A 21,013-nucleotide genomic window follows, 5' to 3' on the forward strand; every position below is an offset into this window, starting at 1 on the left:
TCATTGTGATGCAGTATTCAGTAAAACACAATATCCCTGATGTCTGGAACCACCCTGTCATTTGCATAGCTGTTTTTTGTCATTTGCATATGTTTTTTCTCATATGCAGGAATAGCCTTCAGTCCAATTCTGAAAAGTGAAGGGTAAAAATGTGCTTATATTCCCCATTTTTCAAATGGAATGTAAGTAGTAACAAGACACTAACAGTTTGATTTGAGTTTTTGCAACTTCTGTCATTAAACACGGAGCAGCAGCTTGGATGCTTCTTTGTTCAGCCACACAGTATGAGTATACCATGTAATGTGCCAAGCTAGTTTGAAAAACTGGGCTAATATGCTGCAGTGGACTGCACTGTGGAGTCAGAATGATTCTTAACTGCAGTGTAGACTTGTACTAGCCAAAAATACTTACTGATACATATTCTGCCAGAGAGATCCTTCAACGAGGCCTGTTATTTAATACAAAAACCAAAAAATGTTCACTTTGCATTAATTCTGCTCCTGTGGAAGATTTACAGATGATTGACTCCATGTGGAGTGTGTTTTTTTTTTTTTCCCCTCCGCCTTCTGATGAGGGGGTTGGTGCTGAAAGTGTTATTGCTGATTAGTTGTAAAGTTTTAGGAGTTTGGCACTAAAATCATTATTAGAGTTTGAGGATCTTTATTGAATGGGATGCTACAGTTCTTCTAATGTAGTGTTTCTGTTTGGCCTTGTGTAGTTGATCAGAATGTGAAAAGAGTTTAAAGCGGCAGGGAGGAGGGGGAAGCTTAAATAGGGGGGGAAGTCATTCCAGCTGCATTTTGTAGATCTTAAATTTTTCTATTTTTTTTAAGTCAGTCATTGGTGTAGGAGCATAAATATTGACTTAAGACGACCGTTTGAGGCACCTATTAAAAACATAGGTGTTTTTCTTCAATAAAAAGGGAATTTGCACAAGTATAAGATGTTCGGGCTTTCCTAAGTTCTGCTAAACTTGCTAAATTAATTTACTGTGTGTGTTTTTGGGGTTTTTTTTTGTTTGTTTGTTTTTTGCTTTTAATTGCAATCCTCTTATGGTGATTGATCAGAGTGAATTACTCAGCAGATGGGGAAGATCAGGACACTTAAAGAAATCGGATGAGTACTTCAGCTTTCCCCCTCACCAGCTGTTCCCCAAATAAATTCTTTAAAATATCTGAAAATCCGTTTTGGGATCAAGTCAGTCATCTTGTGAAGTCAACAGTAATTACAAATAACCTGCGATATGAAAATATTACAGAAAACTTCTAGCTTTATAGTGTTGAAATGTAATGCTAAAGGTTTCTGACTAGCTTTGAGCCCCTGGTAGCGTGCAAATACGTTTGTTTTATTGGACAGTATTGGAATGTGAATATTGATGCATTAAAATAGTCAAAAATAATTAATTCATTGTAACTTGATGAAAATGTTTGACTCTCAAAAAAAAAAAAGATTTGGCAAAATAACTAAAGATGCAGAAAAAGGTATTTGTTGGGACTTCCTGTGCTTGCTTAGAGTCTTTCCTCCTAATGATTTATGACCATACCTATCTTTTTACTTTTTAATATTTGCAGGAGAGATACGAGAAATAAATATCAGACTTAAAGGCTGTCTTTTTATACAAGTCTAGTATTTTCAGTTTATGCTTAATTGTAAAGAATGTAAAGGAGTGCTTGAGTTTTACTCTAAATATGTATCTCTATAGGGAGGGAAATAACTGTCTGTAAAATGCTGTAACTTTTTTGATGTTCATTTTATTCCACTGAGTATGTATGATCTAAGTAGCTGTTCCTAGGCTAAGGCGTAACGTTCTAGTAGGATGTACAAGCCTGTGCCTTCAAAAAGACTGTTGTTGTTTCTAGTTTGACTGAAATAGAAAGTATTAATAACTACCATAAGTATTACTATTATTTTAATAAATAGATTCCAGATGTTTTGAATTTTCTATGTAAAGTGCTTCATGGTATACCAAGTTTTTAGTGTTAGTTTCATTAATGTTGCAGAATTTGCACTGCACATCTCTGTTGATTGAATTACTGTCACAGGTGATTTTTGCTAACCTAGTTGACTCTCAGCTCTTAAAACAAGAAATGGCTCAACATAAAAGTTTTAACTTTTTTAATGGCGCGCACACACAGTAAGTTGGTTGATCAGCCAGGTATATGGGCAAAGATACTAAGAGAATTTCATTTTCTAAAATCCTTTTTCATTTTGGAATGAATGTTATCATTTGCAGACAGGCATGTGTATTCTTCTCTTGCAGTCATAACATGGGAAATTCTGTTCTTCGTATTTGTGTGCGAGTTCTTGAAACACTCTTGTATTCCACATAGCGTTCTCATCCACACCTTTAGATACTCTTGCATAGCCTGAAGAAAGTGGATGGGCATATAGAAATCTCTTACTGATGATTCTTTAATTTTACTGAAGAACAAAACTCAATGCATGATGTTTGATTTTTCTTTCATTATGTATCTGGGGATTGGATTCCCTGGCATCTGATAGGCTTTGAATTTCTGAATTTGGGAGCAATAATAGGGTCGCTTTGTTAGGCTACATATCTTTATGCACTTAATATTGACTCATCCTAGCTTTACATGAAAGAAAAATCCAGTAGTGTGCCTACAAGTTGTTGGCAGGGGAAGCACATGTGCTGACTGATAGTGTAATTGGTGAGAAGCCTTGGGTTTTTTGTTTGTTTGGGGGGGGGGGGGGGTGACTTAGGTGCCTGAAAGGCTCGAACGTAACCTTTAAACTAAATCGTTACAAGTAACTAATTTGATTCCAAAGTAAGGAACAAGTGATAACAGACCATATTATCTATGAATATCAATCACTTTTTGTGATACTGATATAGTAATAAGTATATTAGAATATATAAATTTAACCCTGATTTTCTTTTTCTGTATGTGGTTTGGGGAAGGATAAACTGTGCTCATGATAAGCAGCAACATGACAAAAGTGAACTAAGTATTGCATGGAATGCAAATGTAAACATTCTCATTACTGCTAAACCTATTAAATGTGCTTGAGTGCTCTTATAGCTCAGACTCTTTTTATATTAAGAGCTGTGTCCTGAGTGTGTGGATTTTTTTATTTATTTGTTTGTTTTGCTGACTTTCATGGGAGAAGGCTTGATCTCTAGGATGCTAAGAAGGTTTTGTTTTGGAATTAACCTGAGGCAGTAAGGAGTTTGTAACGTGGTTTCTGACTAGCTTTATGGTTTATATCATAAAAAACAACAAAAAAACCCCCCAACAAAATCAAAATCTAAGGTTGCTGGCATAATACATTAAAGAGAAGGACGGCTCGTGTTTTATAACGCTTTTTTCCCCCCTCCTTGCCCTGCCCCCTTTCTTCTTGACATCAGTTACTGGCTGTTACTAGAGACAGGATGCTAGCCAAGAAGGACCTTTTCTCCAAATCACAATGGTAGTTTTTACCTTGCATCTTCTGGTCATAGAGGACTTTGATTCATGCTGGGATTCTTTCGTATTTGCATGAAGATAAGTCACTTCATCATAGAGCTATTTTGAGCTTGAGAGACTAGTTGCATAGATCTCCTTGAAAGATGCAACTTCATTTTGCAAGTTGTTAACAATTTATGAATAATGGTTTAATTAAATATTAATATGGCTATTGAGATGGAGGGAATAATGGTTTAACTTCAAGCTGTAGAGGATGTAGACCAAACAACAGCATGGATAATTTGTTTCAGTGTCCTGTTGCTTGTGGTATGTCAGTAGGTCTTTTATTTCTAAAATTTCAGTTATCCTTTTTCCTGACGATCTTTTTTTAGTTAATTTTGACAGTTAGATATTGCATAAACATGACTATTTTTAAATACTGACTTAAACTACGCTAAGAAAATAATAACAGAAACTCTTTTCTAGCTGGCTTGATATGGTTGGCTACTTGTTTTTTGTATTAGTAAATGTGTAAGTTTCAAATAGCCAAGATACTTGAAGATTTTGGCTGAGGCTTGCAGAAATGACTACTGGTCCTTGAATGTGACATTTCTTGGATGCTTCTTTTGACATCTTTATAGGATCCAATTTTTTTTGTGTTTGTGTTACTGCTTTTTACTTTGAGTATATGATGTGTTTGCAGTGTGTCCAGTTAGACACTCCAAATGACTTGACCACAAAATTATTTTCAAACCTTTATATTCTGTCTTTAGGTAAAGTGTCTGCTATATTATTGAGCTCTTAATACTAAATATTTTTAAATATTTCAATTAGTATTGTTAAATTAGACTTCTAGAATGACTTCTGTTGTTAGCAATGTAAGTGTGTTTTGGCGGGGGGAGGGGAGTCAGCTTGCTTCCCCTCTCCCTGCTTGCTTTCTTTTAACAAAGTCCTCAATCACTGTACAGTAAAACAGACTTTTTTTTAAATGTGGTAAAATTGGACTGGAATCTGATAAGACTTGTTAAAGTTGCTAAACACTGGAGAGGTTGGTTATGTTGTTTGCTGTGGTAAGCCTTAACTGTGTCCATTGTTTGGCAAGGATCATTGGCAAGCTGCACATGCCTTCGGCCTGCGTGCAGGAAGGACTGGCTGTCTACTGCAACAGGCTTTTGTCTAAGTGGGTGCACCAACACCATTTAGATGCTAATGTGATATGAGCTTGCTATTTTGTACTAGAACTTGACTGCATCTCTGGAATGTGGCCTGTCTGGTTATATGTTAGCTTCGGCATTAAAAGGGTCTACTGTAATTCATGTCCGCCAATCCATTAAAGCTCAGATCTTTCTATTTTACAGCTTTGACATGCCAAAGGAAATTGTTGGGGTTGGTGGAGAATTACATACTGTTTTGGTTCTTCCAAATCTTACCTACTGATTTGGTTGCTTTTTGTTTGCCATCTGCGATTATGGAATAAAGTAAATTTGATATATTAAACAATGTGTATCATTAGCTTTACTGACAAGGAATTGAGGCTTTCTTTTTTTCCTGTTCTTGTTTGTTATGTGGTAGGCTAACTAAATGCGCTATTTAAATTGTCCCTTTTATGCTTTCCTTGTAAGGTGAGGTATATTTCTGTATTTTTGCAGCAGATGTGACCATTTTCTGTTAGGCTATATTCTGATTCAAGAGATGATTTTTTTTTTTTGGTTCCTGTTTTAGAGATGGTGAATAAATGAATAACCTAGGCATAACAGGAATATGTCATGTTAAAATTAAATGCTACTCCCTTTATGTAACTAGTGATTTGCTGTATGTTGTGCAGAAAAAGTATTCTGGATAAAAGGATACAAACACGGATTTAAAAAGCAGTCCTGATGACAAAATTTATCTAGTTCTGTTTGATACATGAACACAGTAATCATTGGATTTTTGTATACTGCACTCCCTACTTACTTTCTTGTAAAGTGAAACAATTGTGTTTATTTTGCTGCCTCAAAACACATTCTTTAAGCTTTTCAAAAGTGTTGAATCTTAAGTTTCTTTAAGATTTCATCACTGTTTTAGGTGAAACATGCATGGGGGAGCACAGGAGAAGAAAAGGGTAAAGTGAACAGGACTCAGCTAGCAATTACTTTAACAGATAAAATAGAAAATATGCAAATATCTCCTGAGCACTTAAGGCTGATCTTTCAGACATTCACTGTCTGTATCGCTAGCCAAAAAAGGATATATGATAATTAGATTTTGAAGGACCATGTGCTGTTGCTACAGAGCTAAATATTAAAATGCAAGAAAGCAGACTACCACATGGCACAATTGGTTTTTATGGCCGTTCATGTTAAAATGCTCTCTTTTTATATTGCCTTTTAGGTTACCTAGGGTGAAACAAAATTACAGGATTGGAAACTCTGGAAAAGCTCAGCATCAGCATTTGAGGTAAAAATGAACATACTGAAGTAATCTTGAGAGTGTCCTTCTTGTTAACTGTATGGAACTGATTGGAGTAGAAATTTTCATCAAGATTCATTTTTGCATTTAACTTTTCAGTATTGATTTAAAAAAATTGACTTCAGAATCTCTAGATCTGGGAAAGCTCGTACTTAGGTGAATATATCATATAAATTTTGTTCTTTAGACTTTTGAGAAGATACTGTAGATCTGCTTAGATACTTTTGTTTCAAGTTTTGTAGAGTTGCTAATATGTTTGTATGAAATCCTGTGAGTGTCATGAATGACTCTTTCCTAACTTTACTAGTGTAGCTAAACATGTATTTTTATGCAAATCACCATCTTATTAACTGCACAATATTTTTACTTTTAAAATATATATCTATTAATGTACTTAAGAAGAAATGTTTATTGTTTGTCATGAATTGACTCTAAAATATTTAAATTTGAAGCCACAATAAAGAGATGAATTCAACTTTTTTAATGTTTGTTTAAATCTTAAGTGAAACAAAAACATTTGTGTGCATGGAAAAACATTGCAATTGTACAGAATATAGTAAATCTATATAGACAGTAGAACTATTGTTCAGGTTTTAGGGAAGTATCTTTTCCTTGCATATTTAAACTACCAAATACCAGCCCTTTAAAACATTCTTTTAATTTTTATTTCTACTAATGAACTAAAATAATTCTCATTCAGGATAGACCTGAAAAGTTCACTTTCCAAAGTGAGACCAAAACTGCAATTTGAGACAGCTGAAATGTTTATAAGCAATTGAATTTCCACAAATAACCCTGATACTGTAGTTCTCTTTACCAGTTCATTTTTATTGTTCATATTGGTGGTGTTGATGTGTGTGTTTTTTTGTTTTTATTTTTTTTTTTTAAGAGCCGAAGCTTGCAAATTATGTGATTAATCTACAAGCTGATATCATGATGTCAAAATGCAGTTCAGGAAGCATAAACACAGAAGTTGCAGAAATTAAAACAGTAAGTCCTTGCTTTGTAGTATGGCAGAAATAAGGTTTTGTTTGTTTGTTTTGTTTTTTTTTTGTATCACTTTACTGTAGTCTCCTATCTTATATTTAAAGCATCTTTAGGTCTACGTTTGGGAGCCTAAGGTAAAATGACTTGTGTGAGGTTTGAGACACCTACCTCAATTTAGTTGGAAAGAATAATGAAAATAGCTGCTTTGTTTTATCAGTAGATGATTAGATAAAGCAATTGCAGACATGATAAAAGTAATAAAGGTTGTTAGTCATGAAATGCATGCTTTGGTATTTCTTAGGAAACTGGATATGGGTAGAAATGCATTTTTTAATTTAAATTGAAAGGTTGTCTTGTGTTTAAACACTTTTTGTATTTTTGATACAAAGGTGGTTGTGTTGGTTAAATTATATCAGAAAAGAAATTTGTTTTTTAGGAGAAAAATATGGAAAGAGAGGAGATGTGAAGGTTTAGAATTAGAATTCAGCTGGTATGTTCCAGATAAAAGGAGGTATAGGCAAGTAAATAGCACAAATATGGGAGAATATGCAGTTGTAACTAAGGTTGGGGGAAGGAGGGTTGTTAGTTAAGGTATTACTTTTAATAGTGTCATTCAGTTTGAATTATTCATCAAAAAAAACAGGAGAAGAGCATATCCTGCTGAAGCTTTGTAGAAGAAAAAACTGTGTATTTTGATATTGTAGTGAGGCATATATTTAGTTTTACTGCACCTCAAGTGGCTGTCACCTTGGATCTTTGATGCCATACACGTCACGTTTTATCTTTGTTCTCCGTGTTAGAGGGGGTAATAAAGGAGGAATCAACACAGCACCGGTTATGCACCCTTGATTAATCAACTACATATTTAGACTTGTTGTAGAGACTGTTATACACAAGCTTTTAAAAAATGAAATGCAGTTTGTTCCAGAATCTGACTGTGTGTTGCTGTTCACTAAAGTAGAAACACTGCCTTTCTAAGCTTACTTTGCCTTATGTACTGGGGCCAGTATATAGATGTGTTAGAAGACTAATACATTTGTTTTCTCATTTTATTTCTGTACTGGCAAATGCCCTACTGCTTGCTATGTTATGCTAATGTATAGTGTTGTAGCTGTATTGCTTTAGGGACTGGTGAAACATTGGCAGCATAGTTTTGTTCGTGTGCGCTGTCTGTCCGTTGATAGAGCTAGATGTTACAATAGAAAGTGTTTATTAGGCTTTCTTCAAATCTGGGTCTCTGCATACTACTGACTGAACACTGGGTGAAAGACTTAAGGAGTTCTTCATTTTCTGAGTCTGTGTCATGTTGAATCCTACGTCTTTCTTATTTTCAGAAGCTTAGGAGGAGCATGCCAGGAATTCTGGCTGTTAACTATACCATGCTCACAGAAGTCTTTCAGAAGCAGATCATTCAAACATAGAACCTCAATGTAATCTTCATTTTAATAAGTTCTTTAATAAACTTTGCAAACAATAAAAAGTAACCTTTGACACCTTTGGCATGCTGCTAGAGACCAGTGTTCTGACTGTACTGTTAGACTGTTTCTGTATAACAAGCTTGCAACAAATAGGATTCTTTTAGTTCAAGATGAGCATTCACAATGAAGGCTGATAATTGCACCATATTGTTAGTGAAGAATGCCCCACTGACACTGGTTCTTGGAGGATTTCTTACATTTGAGCATTAGAAGTGTTTGTGTTCTGTTTGCACTTCTTGAAAGGAAACAGATCTGAATTTTTGAATTTTATTTATTGAATATTGTAGGACCAAATATTAAAACTACTGGTAGGCAACACGTCTGGTGAATGGCCTTAAAGGATAAGCAGTAAGGAGTGTTTCATGTATCTGTGTTGTAGATATTAAAGATAAACAATACAAAAGATTTCTGATCAATCCTCTTGGGTAAAATTCTTTGACAGGATTTCCGTATTCTGAACTTTCTGGTTTAAAAAATGATATCCCTTACAAACTGAATTTTGAGTTGGGAACAGAAATCTCAATGCTTAATTTCTAAAGGATCCTAGATATTGTCTACTAAAGGAAAGGAAATAAGTAATTATTTCCATGAAAATGAAGCTTTTTTGTTTGTTTCTGAGCTGTTTTTCCTAAACAAAAATCAGTTTGGTGCCCCTACCCTTTTTTTTTTTTGTTTGTTTGTTTGCTAAGAGAACTAAAGTTACAGGAGTGATATTTACAAAACACTGTTTCTTTTCCTCCCTATATCTAAAGTTCACTTCTTTTTCTCTGACACTGAAGTTGTTTATAGAGGGTAAACTAAAAATTCCTGGGCAAAAGTAAACCTACAGAATCGGGAATAACTTTGCATCACTAGGATAATGTCAGGTAGATATTTATAGATCAATATTAGTAGCTTTTACAGTTGTTGTTATAGTTTTGTATTAACTTGATATGACTATAACACATATTATGCATGCAAACTGTGCTTGAAAACTTGAAAGACGCTTCTTCTGGGCTCTAGTTCCTCGTCCATTTACTTTAGAGCATCATCCTCTAAATGTTTTTAAAAGTCCTTGCAGCAGGACTAGATCCAGATGTTCTTTTCCAGGTAAGTGCCCTGCTTGGTTTGGCTTGTATCAATGCATTCCTTACCCATATTCCTTATTTTGTGCGGTGAGGGACAGCTTCAACTTTGGTATCGTCCTGTGACGGAAAAATCTATACCAGTTTCAGAATTACTGTAAGCTGGAAGAAGCTGCTATTGAATGTTGCTGACTGTTCATTCCCACCATTGTGCGCTTCTGAAATATTTCTTTAAATGGTAAAACAAGGGGTTAGTTTCAAGCTAAGTTTGCAGTTCACTGTCCACCTAAATGTGCGTGTTAAAATAAGAGGATCTAATTACGCCCTTTGTTCTTAAACTCTCAAGGTTTGTGGGTTTAAAACTAAACTTTCAGTATTTTAGTAGGATAAGGTTGAGTACTGTTCAGCTTCAGTGGTCTAGTCTAATGCTTACACAATAATTATTTCTTGTGTTTGAAAAATAAAAATACCCTTTCTCACTCCAAATATGACATCAGCAGGTCCTTCTATCAGTTTCCAAAATAATGCAGCAGATAAAGATGGAACATCTTAGCAGGTATCTTTGTTGCTCACAGTGACTTAGCAAGACTACTTTCTGGCCTTTTTCTCCTTCCCTTTTAGCTAGTTTCAGGGTTTGTTTGGTTTCTGTCCACAGATTTTGAACACAAGTACTTACATCTCAAGTGTTTTCAATTTAAAACCTGTTCTTCAAGTAGGTGACTTTTTTCTTTTTATTTCTAGATGGTTCTGTACTACTTTTCTTTTTTTGAAAGAACTTGATATTTTTCCTTACTATTGAAATAGAGACTTAAAATGATGTTATTACTTAATTATTCTGGCATACTTCTGTAATAACGTTGACATTGATCATGTCAGATCTTATATACCTCCAATACAAATAGGGGCCAGGACTAGGAAACTTCAGCACTGCAGAAAGTAGCATTGACGGTTCAGGGAGGTGGACTTCTTTCTTTTTACCTGAGCCACCATACGGTGACTATACCTATGCTATTTTGCATTTGTAACTATGTAAAACAATATCATATTGATCCATTTTGTCTCTTTAGATTCTCTAAAAGACTTGGGCTCAAACAGTGGCTTAGGTTACAGGACTAAAAAAGCAAATGAGAAGCACTTGTAAGATTTGGAGGAGTCTGGAGAGTCATTCAAAAGCAACTGAAAAAATCAGATGGGGGAAAAAAACAGTCAAGAGCATTCTGTAGTACATCTTGTGAAAATGTACCCAAGTACCTTGAATATTCAGACATTCATTTCTTTTGTCCTCACCTTTCCCCTTGAATACATATTTTCTGTTAGGAGTCCTCTCTTCTAAACCCAACAACTTATCTGAAAATCAAATTGAAATTTTCTATTGGATTTCAGCAAAATTAACAGTTCTTTTAGTAAAGAAATACTATTTTTGATGGGGTCTTTGATTTCTGACCCAAAAGACCATGAAGTTAAGTTTACCTTTTTTCTCTAAGTAACATTTGTGACTGAATGTCTTTCTTCAAAATAGAAATAATTCTTTATAATGAAATGGAATGTGATTACTTAACCATATGGTCCTTCGGGACTCCTCCATCCTTTTAAAAAAACAAACAAACAAAAAAAAAAACACTGAGGTAAAGCTTTGTCTCTGACTGCTTTCTGTAACGTGACATTACTTCTGCATGAATCTGCAAAAGGAGGGATCATGTAGTTCAATGTGTTGCTTTGTTTGTTTTACAAGATGGACTTGAGGAAAGCCAGGGAGAATTGATCACTTTTGTCAGAGCTTCCCATAATGGTTTAACATACGTTAAGTCAGAGTGTAAATCAGTGTTCAGTCATGGCCCTTATTGCAGTATCGAGTATGCAGTAAATTTCTACAATGCTATACTAGTCAAACTTTATGGTAAATAGAAGAAAAATCTATCTTAGTACAAAAAGAAATTAATACTTTTTTTTCTTTTAAATCAGGACTGATTTATTTGTAATGTCCTGCAGCAGTTATTTCTTATAAACTTCAGTAGTTAATGTATTCTACTAGATATTATTTCATATTTGCCTCAGAATTTCTGTTTTTCTTTCCTGCTACACCATTGTAAAACTTAACTAACTTCTTTCCTGTTATATAGAATGGCACAATAGAATATATAGAATACTGTTTAACTTTTCCTTATGTATTCCTAATGAATGTTTAACTTTGAAACCATAGGCAAGTTAATACATTTCTTCTTTAGTTTTGCGATTGATGTTAAAATAGAGCTTTTTGTGAATTTTGAGAAAATTAGCTTTTAGAAATGTTCCTTTGACTAGGGTGTGTTATCTGATTTGGGATGGAGGGGAAAGGAATATTAGAAAGGATTCTCAGGTTTAATGTACTGTATTTGTATTGTAGAAAATACTGCTCAAGTGTATATTCAGATCTTACCTAGTCCACCTCCCTGAAAAAGGGAGAACCTATTATACCTTGATCATTCCTGATGTATATCAAACATTCTTGAAAGCCTCCAATGAAGGAGACTTCACAGCCTTAGTAGGAAATGTTTTCTTGTGGATAATTGTCCTCAAGTTGAGAGTAGTTTTATTATTACTACTACTATTATTTTCTTCCTTCTCTTATATGAGTTAAATCTTTGTGGCTGTAATTCAAGTCCAGCCTGTTCATTTACTGAAACATTAATTTACCTAAACTGGCCTTGGAGCTCAAATTCTCAGTTCTTTTTGCAAGTATTAAAATGTTCTGTTAGTATTGTTTCAGCTCCCTTGTTTTTTCTTCTCTAGAATAGACTGCTTCTGTTTGGTTTTATATCCCCTTTCCTCCCCTCCATTAGAAGTAACATTTTGTAGGGCCGTGGTTGTTCTAGCTACATTCCTTGTGACTGTGGCTAACTATTCTGGTCCTATTTTTTTTTTTTTTTTTATTTTATTTATTTATTTTTTTTAATGATTATTCCCTGCCACTCCACTGGAGGTGTTATCAAGAGCAGAGCAGAAAGATGATGCTGTGTATAAAGAAGTCTTGTATCCAAGAGATTTATGGCATCAGATCTTGTTGAAAGAACTCATCTCTAATACGGCTGGAGACAGGAGCACCTCGTCAAATTCTAAGTCTGGGGAAAGTGAGATGAGGCACCTGCCTATAGGAAGCATGACTGGGTTTAGGGAAATCAGAAACCAGAGTTGTGAGTTAGCTTCTTTCTCTTTAGGTTCCCTTGACTGCCCAGCTGGGAGTTAGTTGTATATCTGACCAAGGCTTGACTATGATTATTTGGGTTAAAGCAGGGGAGGGTGGTAGTGGAGAAGATATCCCCCCATGGGGGACAATCCTCCCAGTTAACCTAATAATGAAGAATGGGCCACTAACTTCTAGTTTCCAAGTATGTACAAAATGTTTATCAGTCAGAATTTCTGGAAATTGGAAGTTAACCTGGCTAGCTTCCTATTCCCCACTAGTTCTTACAAATAATTGCTGGTGATTCTGGTAGTACTTCAGCCAGTTCCTTAAACAGATGACTATTTTGGACTACAATTTGAAAATATCAAGGTTCTGTGTAGTTCCTTTTCTTTTACCTCAGACTAGAATAAGGTCCCCATTCTTCTGTTGCTTGTATGTATATATACGAGTAAAGCTTTGACAGACCTTAGGAACGTTTTGCTTGGAAATATAAAAGGAAAATGAGAGATTTATTTATACCTGTGCTCTTTAAAATTTTTTTCCTTTCTAAAGTAAAGCTAAAACAGCTTTTTTTTTTTTTTAAATGTTCAAGATATTTTTAAATGTGATTCTATCAGAATATAGATAGAACTTTATTCTGAAGTGTACATGAGTAAATTCAAAGGCAGAATGAACTTTACCCTGTAAAATGCAGTTCCTTCTGAACCACTTCGGCACTTTGATATGCTCTCATCTGTTTTATGTGGAAAAGTGCCTGCAAAGTTAAAGTAAAAAAGTGTGTATTCTACAGAAAATAAGACAAGATTTAGCACTTTCAGGAAGCAAAATCAAGTAAAGTTATGTACTTTTCTTATACATCAAGAAGAAGGCTTATTATATTGTAACTGTACCTAATACTATTTCTTTTTCTTCTCACAGTAAGCTGTGCTGGAACAAAAATGCAATGACAGAAACACTGGATGAATGAATGAAGAGCCCTGCTTTGCAATCCCTCAGCATGGCAGGACTGCAGCTCATGACCCCTGCTTCCTCCCCAATGGGTCCGTTTTTTGGACTACCATGGCAACAAGAAGCAATTCATGATAACATTTACACGCCAAGAAAATATCAGGTACTAATGATAATACTAATACACTAATCTTTTTTTTAAAAAGCACAATTAAATAGATAGTAGAAATTTATCTTCAGAAGATATTTTTTCATGCCTAGGTGTAATTTTTATTAAGTACTTTCCAGTGTAGTCTTCCTACTTCAATATTTAGGTGTGTAGCAGTACTGACTTATCCCTGACCAATAGGGAATACAGCATGCTTCAAACTAAATTATGTTTTTTCCTCAAAGAAAAAAATCATCTATGAAGGAGAGCGTAGGGAGCAATGACTTGTATTCATTTCTATGAATAAATGCCTTCAAACAGTTTCTTTATATTTGAAAAATTGTGTTTATTTTTGATTGCATCTTACCCAGTGTTTGACTAACCAGTGCTTTAGACTGGTTTAAGTTTTCCATCACACTTTGCATTAGTGTGAATCACAAAGATATCCATATTGAAGCTGTATGGATGTTAACATAGTATAAATTTTTGCCCTTTTCTAGTGCATACTGAACATTAGACTACTATGAATGAATTTGGACAAGAGAAGGCTCAGTTAGTTCATGGACTTAGAAGCAGGAAGCAGGATGGCTGTTCTTGTCTCCAATAACTGATAGCTGGTAGCTGCTTCCAAGGAGCAATTTTGGCCCTGGAGTTCCTGTCACAGTTCTGTTCCCTTGCTAGTGAGCACAGCGTAGGTAGGAGTGCTGGGCCAGGTCACACACAATTTTGCAACAACAGCAGTCTGCTTAACATAGGGAGAGGAAAGAACCAGAACAACCAGAGAAGTGCAGGTTGCGCACAGTCTAACCAAGTGTGTCTCTCAGCTCCAGTTGCTGGGAGTTGATTTTGTCTTTTCTTCCCTTAGCTTGGCTGCGTTAAACTTTATTAATATCCACCAATCCTCCTTCTCAGTCTGCTCTATTGAACCAAATAGATTTTAGGTCACTGCTGTCTGCAAAATGCTCTTGCGGACAAATGTAGTAAACATTACTCTGTGTCTCTAGATTGTATGCATACAATCATAATCTATCCTTCCCTCTATGACTTTGTCTCGTACAGACGAAGTCTTTCTTCCAGTTCACGGGTTGGTCAAAGCAGCTTAGTAATGTCAGAAACTCTGACAGGCTCGTCTGATTTCTGTTTTATAAAGGAAAGCTGTTTCTAAGTTCTACAATTTCAGTTCGCTGGGTCCTGTAGAGGTGCCTGAAAACTGGCATTTGGTCAGTACTACCAAAAAGGTCAGATCACCTTGGGCTAATATACTTATATAACACTTCAACAAAATAAATACAATTAGATTTAAAATCTGTAGGTGCTGCTTCTTCAGACAACTTATGTAGCAACATTATCTGTTAAAAAATATAGTTAGAAAGTTATTCAAAACATCAGCAAATTCTGATACTAGGGGAATTTAATTTTAGAAGCTAGACTATGTAGTGTGTATTAATATTTTTAAATGACTGTGATAATACATTATTATGAAAGAGCAGTGTTCATTCTGTGGCACTAGAAAGATTTCGGGAGGTACTACCGACTTGTCTAGAGTTCCTGTATCATTTCTGTGGTTATTTTTTTTTTTTGTCAGGTATTTTACTGTACTGCTGGAAGTAATGACATTGTTATTCGTAAACCTAGGTTGAACTGCTTGAAGCAGCTTTGGATCATAATACGATAGTCTGTTTAAACACTGGCTCAGGGAAGACTTTTATTGCAGTACTACTCACTAAAGAGCTGTCCTATCAGATCAGGGGAGATTTCAACAAAAATGGAAAAAGAACTGTGTTCTTGGTCAACTCAGGTAAGAGCAAAAACATACCAAGTTCCCAAACATATTGAGACATCTTAAGGAATGCTCTTTAATATAAGTTGTGTAAAAGTAATGTTGGATGAAAATTCTGGATAAAGTACACACATGACAAGGATGCTAAGCTGATTATAGAAAGTGATAACTTTAATCTCTTGCCTTATACTCCATTTAATTCAACCTATTCATCTCTGACCCCTTCTGTTTCCTGATTTTAAATTAAGGCATTGAATTTTAAGTGCAATTTAATCATTAATCTGTTTCCTTACTGTAGTTGTACAAAAACGGAGTTGCTTTATGCCCCTCATTTAACACTAGCATAACCCATATTCCTATAGTGAATAGGTCGTATTGTGAATCACTGTGCTAAGTAATATGACATACATCTTCAAAATTAATGTAAGGACCTTCTGCTGCTTTTGTGATTGAGGGTGTGGTTTTTTTTTTTATTTTTAGCAAATCAAGTCGCTCAACAAGTGTCAGCTGTCAGGACACATTCAGATCTTAAAGTAGGAGAGTATTCAAGTTTAGAGATAACTGAATCATGGACAAAAGAGAAATGGAGTCAGGAATTCTCTAAGCATCAGGTAATGTTTTAAGTACAAACTAGAAATACAAATAATGAGTATAAACTAAAGCTTCATCAGAAGTGATAACTTCTTTACAATTATAGCTAAACATGTCTCCTAATAGAATTTCAGCATAACCATGATATTTGCATATGAATTTTTGAGGCAAAAAAACATTTAAAGGAGGTACTCAGCTGTGTTAAAAAAGCTGGCCTTTAATCCTGTGTTTACAGTCTCCTTGCCTTGTGGTTCATGATGATTGCAGAAGAAATTTTGAGTGTGTACAGTGTACTTTAAATCCCATTACATGATGTTTAATGTTGGGTAATAAATAGCATACTGAATACTCAACAAAAGGTTATGAAGTTGAATGCTCCCTGGGGAAGCAGTGCATTATGTTTTTGGCATACTTTTTATTTCTGCCTTCTTAGAAAAGCTATTTCCATATAGTTGTCTTATGGAAAATCATTAACTTCTTAGGAACAGTTCTTCCCAGGTGATTTTTTTGACCATTTCTGTTGTAATCTATTTCCAATGTCTACCTAAGTATCTTGCACTAATGTATGTGTGCACTCTTAATTCTTTGAAATTTGTAGGGTTTGGGGGGGAGGGTGTATGTGCAGTGTTTAGTAGAGGCCCGGGAAGTAAATGTCTGAAGAATTCCGTCAAGTGAAAGGGCTATCGTACTTAGTGGAGTACAGTGTTAGCATAAAATAGTGCATTATTTTATCAAGAAACTCAACTTCATGTGCTATAATCGCATGCTGATCTTATCTTTTAAATCTTTAAACTACTAAGATATTAATAATAATGTATAATTAATTCTAAAAGAAATTCTGGAAAGCCTGAACTGAGGACTCTGAGATACCATTCTGGCCAGCTCTTGCTGACAATAGCATGAAGATATAGCATCATTGAATTATCCAATAGTTCTTTTTAGTACTAGGGCAGAATATTTATTCTCTAAAGTAACTGCTTCTCCAAATGCTTTTAATAAAAGTGTTTCAACAAGAAATTCTTTTTTAAAGTTGATTTTAGATGAGACTTTCTCATTATTCCATTAGTTCATTCAATCACTTTTCTTATCAGTTACTTCATCTGTAGATGTTAGGATTCATGATTAGGGCCTAATTGTGGTGGTTGTATTTACAGAGAAACTGCCTGATAATGGATTTGGAACTCCGATAATGGATTTGGAACTCCGAAGTCTGAGGAATAAAATGAGCTAGACTAATTTATGTGCAACTATATTGTATAATATACCTTTCTGACTTACCAGAGGCTTCTGTGTTGTTAAATTTTAACTGGGAAGTTGAAATGATACCGTCTTTAAATAGTAAATAGTCATCCTAACTTTTTGCAAAGTCTTGCAATCGTAGATGCAGTTTAAAAAACGTGTAGGTTTGTTTATGATCAATAATTTTGAGTTAAAGGATGTGCTTTCCAAAGTCTTTGCTGTTGTCATTAATCTCAGTGATGTTGTTTTAGCTGGATGCATGTACATTTTACTTTTAACTGAGTTTTAGAATAGGGGAGAAAAAGACACTTGCACATAGGACATAGATTTGTGATAATCACCAAGAAGTGGACTCAGGAAGCGGTGATCTCTTTCCTAAATAAACTTTTTGTGATAATATACTGCTTTTTGGCTGCAGGTGGTTTGAGTTTATGAAGAATTATCTTTCTTGCCAGAGATGCAATGATGAGATGGATGAGAGGGATGTTAACTGGTTTTGCATTCCATGAAATTTGTTCTGTGTAGTCTGGCTGGAGTCCAGTATCATCTGTATTTGTTTTTGCTAGGCATATGACTGGAGGCAAGATGTACTTTTGTTGTTCTTACCTTCAGCCAGATTACGAATTAAAGTGTGTGTAACACTGAAGTGCCAAATATTTTGTTCCCTTTTGTTCGAAGGTGGTGTTGGTAGATGAACAGAAGAAGTTGGTTTCTGCTAGTGTTGCTTAGAAAGACTTGCAGAACAGCTTCTCTACTTCACATAGTCATGAAAGATGGCCTGCATTTTTTTTATACTGGCGTTTTCTTCTTGTTTCGTTTAATATAGGTTCTGGTTATGACATGTCATGTTGCTTTGACTGTTTTGAGAAATGAATATTTATCCCTGTCAAACATTAATCTTTTGGTGTTTGATGAGTGCCATCTTGCAATCCAGGACCACCCATATCGTGAAATTATGAAGGTAGGTTTCCACTGTGTGACTGTTGTGGCAGTTGGTTAAGGAGTTTGAGTGAGGAGGAAGGGGCGGATGAGTGGGAAATGATTAAGCCAGCTTTGCTACTGAGAAGAACATCTATGGAACTATATATTAGCATGTTCTGGGACTGAGATGAATTAACACTTCAGTGACATTATGAGATAGAAAAACAGTGTATTTACCATGTTTTACAGTGGTGATTACAGAAAAATTTGACATTAGTGGAAAAGAGAAACCAAATTTATGGACTTAAGCAATTTTCAGAATTCATTGGTAAAAATATTTGAGTGAAACTAGTAGAGTTTGGGAATGGGATGTACTAATTATTTTTTATTATTTTTAAAATACTATTTTCTAAATATGTTTATAAGGCTGAACAGAAAGTATCCAAGCTTCATTCCTTGTGCAGAACCTGCTATTGAAAAAATAGTTTTCAGCTGAGTGTCTAGGTTTGCAATCTACTAGTTTGATGATAAGCTTGCAGAATGGCAGAAGGTAACTATACTAAGCCATTTAATTGTGGTTTACCTCACAGATCTGTGAGGATTGTCCAGCATGTCCTCGAATCCTGGGATTAACAGCTTCCATTTTAAATGGGAAGTGTGATCCTGCTGAGTTAGAGGAGAAGATCCAGAAACTGGAGAAAATTTTAAAGAGCAATGCTGAAACCGCAACAGATTTGGTGGTCTTGGACAGGTATGTTTTAATATAATTGAGACTGTTAAATTGGTACCTGTGTCTTTCATTTTGGATTCATCAGAGAAAGAAACCACTAGAAGTATTTCCTCTTAAGTCCTGTGAAAGTTTGTGTGTATGTGATGCCATTGCTTCTACTGGGGGTGGGGAGGGAAGGTAGACTGTTAAACTGCTTTTTGAGTAAGCAGCATTGAAGCGTACCTTTCCTTAAGTACAAAGGCCACCCGGCCTTGGAATCTTCAGAGCTTTTACGTAATTAAAAAAAAAAACAAAAAACAAAAAACAAAAAACTGGAAACTTCACATTCCATATCCCATTTTTGAACTTCTTGTAACACTGACTGTCTTATGTTTGAAGAGTAACAGGTCCTTTTCCAGTATATGCCATAATCTTACTATTTAATCTAGGAAAATGTTGCAACACCTACAACAAAAGATATCCGTAATACCTGAAAGCTTATATGTGGGGGTTTTTTTGGGTGTGTGTGTGTTTTTTTGGGGGGGGGGTTGGTTGGTTTTGGGGTGTTTTTTATTTTTTTTTGAGTAGCCTGCGTTTAGAGGCTGATGAAAGACATTGGGGGATGAGAGGAAGCAGTAAAAACAATACTGAAATACCACAGCAAGTGGGCTTTTTTTCCCTATGTTATTATGGAACGTAGAATGCTGTGAATATTGTTAAAATAAATAAAAGTGGTGATAATGTGACTGCTGTGAGGGAAAAATTAACATGGAATGATTAGTATGTTGCACGTTTTCTCACACCAGCTGGACTGCGTTGTGTGAACTTCATCTTAGACAAAGATAATTGTTCTTGTTCTAGAACAGTTCTTTTCTGTAAAATGCATTTTTCCTGAATGTATGGGAACCATTTGCTTTTAAGAATTTTTTTTCTCATAGCTCTGTCATTTTTAAGAAGAATCACTTGTGTAAGTGCAAATATACTTATTTGCTAACTTCACATTACATATATTGTTTGGCATCTCAAAAGACCACATTTTGGAAAACCATCATTTGTTTCACTCATGGGGGGAAATGTACTTGACTTCTTACTGCCCTTACGATTTGCTGTATAATGTTAACGCACTAAAAACAACTGACTTTGAAAAGCTGTGTTTGACTTGATCTTTGCCCTCAATTAAGATATACTTCTCAGCCATGTGAGATTGTTGTAGACTGTGGACCATATACTGACAAAAGTGGGCTGTATGGAAGACTATTAAAGGAATTGGATGAAGCACTTACTTTTCTAAATGACTGCAACATATCTGTACATTCAAAAGAGAGAGATTCTACATTAATTTCTAAGCAGGTAAGGACTTTAAGCTGTATGGAAAAACCTGGGGAATTGAAATCTTCACCATTGTTTTTCTCCATTGTTTTTCTTTGCAGTGTATCTTATATTACTGAAACTTTTTCTAAGTCAGCCAACCTGAAGTATCAGGGTGGGGGGCACTTAACTTTTTTTTTTTTTTCCCTCCACTAATGGTGCAGGGCTTTTCATAAGTATGAGTGGGACTTAAATGTCAACTGTTTGATTCCTAGACTAGAACTTCATCTAATTTGAGAATCTTATGTTCATATTTGCTTAAGGTAGTAAAATAATTCTGTACCGTTATATTGGTGGTGCTCATTTCTGAAGTCAAGAATTTCACATCTTCATGACCTCCAGTGATACTTGAATAATTCAGTACAGAAGAAGAAATAGTACCTCAGGAAGTATTCAAAAAAGTTGTACCTGGTTGTGTTACAAGAAAATGAAGTAAGAATTGAGGCAGAAATTCCAGCTGTAGCTCTGCAATTTCCACAATTTATCTTAATCAGAAGAATATTAGACTAGTGCCAATAAGTATATCCACACCTTCTCGCTCAAATGAAATCTTGAACCTCACACTTGCCCCTATCTTTTTTGTATGATGGATGTCATCACGTGAGATGACAGAATAGAATCCAGAACATATGGCCTATTGAGCGTTGATCTGTCACACTCGGGGTCCAGGCATCTTCTTTGTGTTCTTAGGCTCTGCAATTTGAAATTTCCTCTTGAGGTACAACTATGCAGGCACATAAGTGGGTGGTGGTGGCTGTTTTT

The 21,013-nt window shown here is 35.1% G+C and overlaps 1 protein-coding gene across 9 annotated transcripts in view; it reads left to right on the forward strand.

Annotated features, from left to right (window-relative positions):
• DICER1 (dicer 1, ribonuclease III) overlaps positions 1-21,013 on the forward strand; it is a 71,809-nt gene that overhangs the window by 12,228 nt on the left and 38,568 nt on the right. For 8 of the 9 annotated variants that reach the window (XM_064512125.1, XM_064512127.1, XM_064512126.1 and 5 more), the window contains exons 2-9: positions 5,778-5,843; positions 6,745-6,845; positions 13,466-13,658; positions 15,279-15,441; positions 15,904-16,034; positions 18,080-18,214; positions 18,765-18,925; positions 20,065-20,233. In XM_064512125.1, coding sequence (XP_064368195.1) covers positions 13,515-13,658; positions 15,279-15,441; positions 15,904-16,034; positions 18,080-18,214; positions 18,765-18,925; positions 20,065-20,233 — 903 coding nt within the window. In that variant the 5' untranslated portion in view covers positions 5,778-5,843; positions 6,745-6,845; positions 13,466-13,514. The remainder of the gene's footprint in view (positions 1-5,777; positions 5,844-6,744; positions 6,846-13,465; positions 13,659-15,278; positions 15,442-15,903; positions 16,035-18,079; positions 18,215-18,764; positions 18,926-20,064; positions 20,234-21,013) is intronic. The other variant, XM_064512128.1, reaches the window with a different exon arrangement.

The sequence above is a fragment of the Dromaius novaehollandiae genome, chromosome 5, assembly GCF_036370855.1.
Source record: "Dromaius novaehollandiae isolate bDroNov1 chromosome 5, bDroNov1.hap1, whole genome shotgun sequence".
Taxonomy (NCBI): Eukaryota; Metazoa; Chordata; class Aves; order Casuariiformes; family Dromaiidae; genus Dromaius; species Dromaius novaehollandiae.